This window comes from Ursus maritimus, unplaced genomic scaffold (assembly GCF_017311325.1).
Source record: "Ursus maritimus isolate PB19 unplaced genomic scaffold, ASM1731132v1 scaffold_3, whole genome shotgun sequence".
Classification (NCBI taxonomy): domain Eukaryota; kingdom Metazoa; phylum Chordata; class Mammalia; order Carnivora; family Ursidae; genus Ursus; species Ursus maritimus.
In genome coordinates, this window is record NW_024425563.1 from 23,163,646 (window position 1) to 23,172,173 (window position 8,528).

Here is an 8,528-nt window from a genome sequence, read left to right on the forward strand (position 1 = left end):
GTAGATTAATTGTCTTAGAGTGAAGACCTCACAAAGGTTCTGGCACCCTGTAAACCATTTCAATTAAACCGCTTGGGGGAGAGAAGCTTAAGGTACAGCTCTCCCACTTAAAAACAACCCGAATGAGTTGGAGGTGTGAGAATGAGAAAACATATCAAATTTAAGTAATATGTTCTAGGATAGCTACTGGCATGTGAAAGTGCCTGAAATCAGAGATTAAAAGCCAACCGTATCAGGGCGCCTGGGTGGCACAGCGGTTAAGCGTCTGCCTTCAGCTCAGGGCGTGATCCCAGTGTTCTGGGATCGAGCCCCACATCAGGCTCCTCTGCTATGAGCCTGCTTCTTCCTCTCCCACACCCCCTGCTTGTGTTCCCTCTCTCGCTGGCTGTCTCTATCTCTGTCAAATAAATAAATAAAATCTTAAAAAAAAAAAAAAGCCAACCATATCTTTTAGTGTACTACGCTACCGAGAGACGAGCCACCTAACCCCAGCCATCCAGAGAGGATCTGGGAGCCAGGTCGTACCACGTGCCCAGAAGGTGGAAAGCTGGAAATACTTGTTAAACAGCCACTAGTGACCACCATAGTGCAACAGAAGTGATGCCCAAACCACCAGCTTCCAGAGTAGTGGCACTCAGGCTCAAGAGCAAGTCAGGAAGCAACAGTGGCTTAACAGAGGCACCAAACTCCATTCGCACCCTTTGGCAAAAGTAGATCAAACTCACCATCGATAAAACAACACACATCAAGAGAGTGTAAATGGGTATATTACCATGGGCAGAGGAGCGAATGCACTTCAACATACAGTAGGGGTTGGAGGAGTAGTGGATACAAAAAACCCCAAACCCTCCATTTGTGTGGAAGAGCCAAGCTGTGAAGATCTGGGAGTGAGCAACAACAACTGTGAAGTGTGGACATTTACCAGCTGACCCGGAGAACAATCAAAATTGAGCACTCGTTCTGGTGGATAACAGCAGTACAGAAGAAAAAAACAAAGCCTACTGGACAGATAGTCCTCTTTCCCCCGGAGACTGAAGGTGAAGGTGCTAGAAGAAATAATCATTTTTCCTTTTCTTTAGGAATGAAGAGTCAAGAGAGGACTAGAATATTCTTGGCCCAGGCTCAGAAAACTGGTGGATTCAGGGCAGACCCAACTGCCCTTGCCTCCAAATTCAGGTTTATTTGTGTTATGTTTCATTTTTTATGTTTTTCTAAGTAGGTTCTATGCCCAGTGTGGAGCCCAATGAGGGCCTTGAACTTACGACCCTGAGATTGATTCAGATGCTTAATGGACTGAGCCACCCAGGCGCCCCGACATTTTTAAACAAAGTGTTTTAAGTACTTTTCTGCTCCTGAGTTTTTAAGATGTCAAACCCCAAATCTAGGAATTAAGACCCTTCCCCACCACTAATTTCAAGGGCAGAGGTCAATATGACACATACTAGAAATATATATACCATTTTTATTTCATTAGAAAAATTCATTTAAGCCACATGGTGGCCATAATGCCATTCTTGAGCAGGCTTTGTCATCCCACTGCCCCCTTCAGATCAATATACACGCATACATGCTGTGTTGGAGAAAGGACTTTACCATGTGAAACGAGAGGTGGACACTGACTATTTCATCATCCCCCTCTGTACAACCAACCCATACACCACTTCAACTGTTGTCCACACACAGACAAGCTCTTGTGGAAGAGAAACTGACCACCACATAAACTGACCATAAAACATCTAAGCTTGAAGAACTCTTGGCAGATGTTGACGAAGCAGGGATGAAAACGGCACCATCTCCCAACAGCTGAATATGACGCACAAGTCCCTATCTAAGAGGCATCAGAGCCATGTTGCCAAGGACACCAGAGCATACAGACCCTGGGGAAAGCAGTAACATTATTCCATCGCAGTCATAGGCAACCTGCTCACACCTGTATATTAGGCTTCTTTTTCCAGGGCAAGGAGCATCGAGATGGAGAGGCCCTTCGAGGGCCTGGTAACAGTTCTGATAACACTTATGTTCTGAGCTTTCCTGCCCAGCAACTGGACAACCACCTGGATGTGTTTAGGCCAGTGTTCCAAGGTTATAGCTGGTGGAGAGAGGTCTTATCACACCCCTCTGGATGGATGGTCTGGAATGCCCTTGGCGGTTCTGTGCTGGCTGGCTGACCTCTGGTGGTCCAGGAGTTCCCAGGCAATGGGCTCTCCAGTAAGCCTCCCAGGGACTCCATCAGTCTAACGAAGATGGAGAGCAGGGTCAGCACCACACCTAAGAGATAGAGGTTCAACACAGGCTTCATGGCTGAAAGGACCCCACTCCTCTGTAGAGTAATAGAGCTGTCTTCGCTTCTCCAAGGCCTCTGGATACTGAGGAAAGAGAGGTGAGGTTAATTTACAACCTTTTGGGATATGCATGCATCTAGTCCTGACCTGTCTTCCCATGGAACTAAGGGTGAGGCTCAGCCAGTCAGAGAGACAGGGACCAGTAGATGTTCTTCCGCAACGGAATCTCCGAGCACATTTACACCGTAAACTCCATGGCTGCAGAACTAGTCTTGCTTCTGGGACTAATTCAAGGGCACACCTTAAAAATCTGACTTCTTCTAAAGTAAAACCTTTTACTTCTGCCAGATGCAATGCACAATCCCCACGCCGCAATCCAGGGACCAAACGGGCCTGAACGGAGTCTTTTCGTTTTCGAGGGGGGAGGTTAAGGACATGCCCCTGAGAAAGCAACCTGCCTAGAGGTTCTCCTCACATCTCAGTCAGGTTCCAGTTAATCATCAACTTTTTGGTAAAGCCAAAATAATTCTGAGACAGTCAAACCTATCAAGTTCACTTATTTAACGAATACACCCTGAATACCTATAATATGTTAGGCAGCCGGGAAGGTATTAGGGCCATAAGGGGTCCGGTAGACACGAACCCTGCCCTCATAGGGTTTACAATCCAGGCAAGAAATTAGGCAGCGCACACACAACACGCCACGCTCTGGGAGGGCAGGACTGGGACGCCTAACCCAGCACTTGAAAGCGTGAGGACAGCCACATGAACACAGGACCATCCCTAACAGGGCTGGAGCGGCTGACTCCGGACCCAGGGGGACAGAGAGAGGAGCAGAAGGCCGGGAGGCGCGGCCCCAGGCCGGGAACCCGAGGCGGCCCGCGGGGCAACGCAGCCTGGGGAATGGGGGCGGAGAGCCGGGGAAGCCCACAGGGCCGCTCACCTCCAGGAGGAAGGGCCAGCAGCGGTCCGCTCGCTGTAACCGCGGGTCGTGCAAGAGTCCGCAGAAAAGTCAGCTCCCGAATAGCGCTAACTCGCAGCCCAGACGACTCTCACCATATAAAAGCGCAGCCCTAGGCAAGGAGGAGCAGAACGACGTTGCCCACACCGCCCACTTATAGCGACGGCCCCGCCCCGGAGCCGCGCACGCGCACTCGGGCCGCACGCACTGGGCCGCACGCACAGGGCTTGACGCACGTCCGCGGCCCCGCCCCCAGGCGGGGGTGGTCCGAGGTCTGGGCTCCGGCGCTGTGCCCCCAGTCTGACCTGTTTCAGAAAGAACACAGCTTGGGGCTGAGTCACGGGGGACGGCAGTAGGACTAGCGTATGTGTTAACTTGGATTGCCTTCTTCTGCTGCAGGAAACGGGAGGGAATCAGTCCATTTACTCCCATACCAAGTGGATTGGAGACACACCTAAGTGCCCAAATCCAAAGGCCCTCTGGTCAAAGGAAGGCGGGACAGCAGAGAAGGGCTTCTTCACCACACATTCCAACAAAGCACTGATTGCCAGAATTCATCAGATCCCTACCCCCCACCCAATATTTAAATTCCAGCGACTGAAGAGCTGATTTTCACTTTTTAGAAGTACCAAAACTGAAGGTGTCACCCCCCACTCTCCCATTCCGAGTCCTGAGGTTTAATTTGCCATTGATGAGACTGGAATGGCGAGACTCTTTTACGTCGTATTAAGGTCTGCTTTCTACGAAAGTTTGTCCTGTGGAAGAAAACGTGAGATACTCATTTGGCCCTGGCGGCTGTGCCTGACCGCACACGGACAAGCCACTTTGTACTCACTGCGCCTGTTTTCTCACCTAAAATGCGGCCACTAGATGATTTTTAAAGATACTTTCAGATCGAACCAAAGAGCTGGGAGGTGACGATCCAGCTTCATACCCAGACCTGGAGGTTGGGAAGACTTACTAAGCATCTCCCCCCCCCCGCCCCCCGAGAAATGTAGATGTTCTGCTGTGAGAGCACCCAATGGCGGATCTCAGAAAAGAGAGTCCTGGGGAGACACTGGGAAGGAACCCTCATGCCGGAAGGCTGTCAGCGGTTTCATTGCTTTCCTCCTGGGGAGGGGGAGGGCAGTGGACCAAAGCGCCGGGGCAGGTGAGTCTAGGCAGGTCCACAGAGCTGTAGGACCGGCGGTTCCGTGTGTCAGGGTCAAGTGCAGGGGCCACAGGGGCAAGAACCCGGGAGCTTGCACAGGCTCTGCGATTTTGCGGGAAAAGGACAGAAGAGCAGGATGGGAGGAGCCAAATCACAACTGGGACCTTTCCCTTACTTTTTAGGCTTGCGGTCTTGTTTTCCCGGAGGAGTGGGTGGGGAAAGGAGAAATTGGGGATGGAGACGTGCTGGCGGGCAGGTACTTAAAAATTAACTTTTTCTGCTTAGCCCGCAGGAATTTCTGGTCTTTCCTTACTTTAGAGTTTTGTCTGTTTTTGTGCTGGACTCAGTGACTCTGCACTGTTGTCAGGAGACGCTGGAGCTCTGAAGTCACGCTGCCAGATGTCGCAAAGGCCACTCCTTGCTAGTTGGGGGTTTGGGCAAATCCTTTAACTTTCCTGAACTTCAGTTTCCTCAGATGTTATATGGACTAGTAACAGTCCTTAGCTGGAACTTAAATGAATTCATCCTTGTAAAGCACAAAGAATGGTGCCTGGCTCATAGAAAACATTCCATGAGCGTTAACATCTGTATCAACTACAAAACTCCTCAAAAGGGACTTTGTTCATAGTAGCCTATGTTTGGCAGGGGAACCCAGGAATTCCACTATAACCCTTTGGGCTCTGCTTAATGTGAGCTCTAAATTATGTTCGCACAGCTGGAAGGAAGAGATGTACCTCTCCAGCAATTCCCTCTCTCCCATAGTCACTGTCATTGCCTAAATGTCATGCCAGCTGAAGTTAACCAGGGTTTGGGTGAATATAGCCCTATGCTTCCCACCGATCAGGTACAAAGATTATTGACTGTCATCTTTGGGTAGGTACTGGGCATATCTAAATCAGGATTCTTGTCCCATCTCCACCACCTTAGCCAAGTTAATTAATCTATTTGAGTTTTAGCTTCCTAATCTGTAAAATAGGGAAAATAATATACAAGTAAATAAATAGGAGATGCTCGATAAGGAGTGGGTATTGTCTTACTAAACCATTTACTGTTTAGAGGCAGATGTTTTTTTTTTAATGTAATCCCTATGCCCAGTGTGGGGCTCGAAAGAGTCATATGCTCTACCAACTGAACCGGCCAGCCCCCCTCCTGGCACGGGGCCGGGGGCAAATTCTTATCCTAAATCAGGTTGTCACGTAGTTGGATAAATAAGACCTGCAAAAGATAACTAGCAACCAAAAGATAACTACCAACCCCTACCACTGTAGGGGTAGTGGTTAGAAATCAGTCAGACTTGAGCGTGAGTCCTGCTCTGCGATTTGCTTGTTCTTGTCCTTGGGCTCTTCTTGCCTCAGTTCTTCCTTTATAAAATGGGAGCAATAATAGTTCTAACCTACTAAGACTGTTAGGAAGATTAAATAATGGATGCAAAATACTTAGTATAGACTAAGGGCAAAATAAACGGTGGTTACTAATCTAATTAGCTCCTAAGGTAGACTGCTGTGAATGTGCTTGGGAGCCCAGAAGTAGAGGAAGGGAGGGAACTGGGTGGGAAAGAAATACCAAGTAAGAGCAGAGCTAGGGTGGCAATGATCTGCTTAGGGATCTGGAATTTTTGCATTCGCCATGAGTGAATGGAAGACTGGGAGCAAAGTCAGCATTCACCAGATAACTGACATGTGCCAAGCATTTTGCTAAATGCCGTACATGGTGTTGTCTAACTGGATTTCCTTAGCAACCCTGTGTGGTAGGTATTAGTGCTTCCCTACTTTGTGAACCATGCTTTTTCCCTTCAGCTGGTCTTGTACTCATCCTCATATCTCAATTCAAACATGCTTCTTCGGGCTGCCTGGGTGCCTTAGGTGTGCTCTCTCACACATACTCTCTCTCTCTCTCTGAAATAAATAAAATCTTAAAAAAAAAACCCACCAATGCAATACAAAACAAAAACATGTTTCCCCTGGGAACCCCTTGCTGACCCTCAGACCCTTGCCGCAGGCTGTGGTGGCACGCTATATGTGATACACACTTCCCTCGCTATTAGTTACGTTTCCTTTAGTTCTATTAATGTCTGCTTCCCCCTCAAAAGCCTGAAAACGTCCGTGAGAGGAGGGTCTAGTCTGATTTTGTCTTCATTTCATCCTAGCACCTGGCACCTAGCACCACATGGTAGACTTTCAATAAATAGTTGTTGGTTGGAGAAGTATATGAACAAATGATTATCTTACCCAGCGTTTTCAGTGAGTCCCCACTGTTCCACCAAAGAAGGGTAGATGGGACCCAAAAACAAACCCTCTTCAGGGTCTACCTCCTCCTGGGGAACTGCTAACCAAGGAAACCTCCTTATGAGCCATATCCTTATCCCAAGTGCCTCAAAAAAAGTGCTTCCATGGTCAGCCCACACAGGAGTACTATACTAAGAAGACGATATCCTCACAAATTTGATCTTATGATCCTGGGTCCATTTAAAGGACATGTCTCTGGACGCCTGGGTGGCTTCGTTGGTTAGGCATCTGCCTTCGGCTCGGGTCATGATCGCAGGGTCCTGGGATTGAGTCCTGCATCGGGGTCCTTGCTCAGTGGGGAGCCTGCATCTCCCTCTGCACCCCGCCCCCCCGCTTGTGCTCTCTCTCCCTGACGAATAAATAAAATCTTTAAAAAAAAAAAAAGGACATGTCTCTTCATGTTCTTGCCCTTTGGTTATGTTTGTTGCAAGGATCCCTTTCATCACCTTAACACTGGCAGAAGTCTTTTCTCCAGTCTAACTTGTGAATGATTCACATGGGGACAGGGGAAAACAGTAATAATTAAGTAAATTAACAAACAAACAAATAAATAAATAAAAATAAAGGACATGTCTTTGCAATGCTGGTGAGTATGAATTGGTACACTCTCTATGGAAATCAATTCGGTAATAGCTATCAAAACAATGGGGGCGCCTGTGTGGCTCAGTTGGTTAAGCGGGGGGGTCACGATCTCAGGGTCCTGGGATCAAGCCACATGTCAGGCTCTCTGCTCAGCAGGGAGTCTGCTTCTTCCGCTCACTGTCCCTCTGATCTCTCCCTCTCTATCAAATAAATAAATAAAATCTTCAAAAACAAAAACAAAAGAACGTATATGCCCTTTAACCTAGAATTTCACTTTGAGAAATGATCATTGCAGACAAATTCCTGCATGTAGAGAACGGAGTATATAGAGGCAGTTGTTACAGCACTGTTTGTAATGCGAAAGATTGGGAAGGAACAGAGCAGTCTATCAGTGGGAACTGGATAAGTAAATGACCAGTACCAGGACTGCACATTCATACAGTGGGTTACCACAAAGCCAGCCCAAAGAATAAGCAGTTTTGTGCATACTGACATGATCCCCACAATGTATTAAGTGGGAAAGCCAAGTGTATAGTGTGTGTATAATATGCTTCGGTCTGTGTTAAAACAGACCCCCAAGATAGGATGTGCAAAATGAGATACCAGTGGGGCGCCTGGGTGACTCAATTAGTTAAGCGTCCTACTCTTGATTTGGCTCAGGTCGTGATCTCAGGGTCTTGAGATTGAACCCCACATCTGGCCCCATGCTCAGTGGGCAGTCTGCTTGAGATTCTCCCTCTCTGTCTCTCAAATATATAAATAAATAAAATCTTTAAAAAATGAGATACCACCTCCTACCCACCTCCTACCCAACCCATATATATATATACATACATGTACATGGTATATTATATATTATATAGAGAGTTTAATTTTTAAAGAAAATAAAATAAGTGTTGGTGAGGATGTGGAACCCTTACACGTTGCTTTTGGGAACGTAAAATGCTCAGCTGTTGTGGAAAACAGTTTGACAGTTGCACAGAAAGTCAAACATAGAGTTACCCTATCATCCAACAGTTCTACTCTGAAGTATATACCCAAGGGAACTGAAGACCTATGTTCACACAAAAACTTAGATACAAATATTCACAGCAGCACTATGTAAAATAGCCCAAAAAGTGGAAAAAACCCAAATGTGCATCAGCTGATGAATAGGTAAACAAAATGTGGTCAAACGGAATCTTATTCAACCATAAAACTTAAGTACTAATACACGCTATAATATGGGTGAACCTTGAGCACATTATGTTAAGTGAAAGAAGTCAGAC

At 47.2% G+C, this 8,528-nt stretch overlaps 1 protein-coding gene across 1 annotated transcript; it reads right to left on the bottom strand.

Moving 5' to 3' along the window:
* Positions 1-751: 751 nt before the first annotated feature.
* HILPDA (hypoxia inducible lipid droplet associated) lies at positions 752-3,407 on the bottom strand. Its single transcript, XM_008705843.2, is given in 3 exon segments — positions 752-2,146; positions 2,149-2,366; positions 3,226-3,407. Coding segments are annotated over 2 exon segments (189 nt in total). The 5' UTR covers positions 2,300-2,366; positions 3,226-3,407; the 3' UTR covers positions 752-2,108.
* Positions 3,408-8,528: the final 5,121 nt, after the last annotated feature.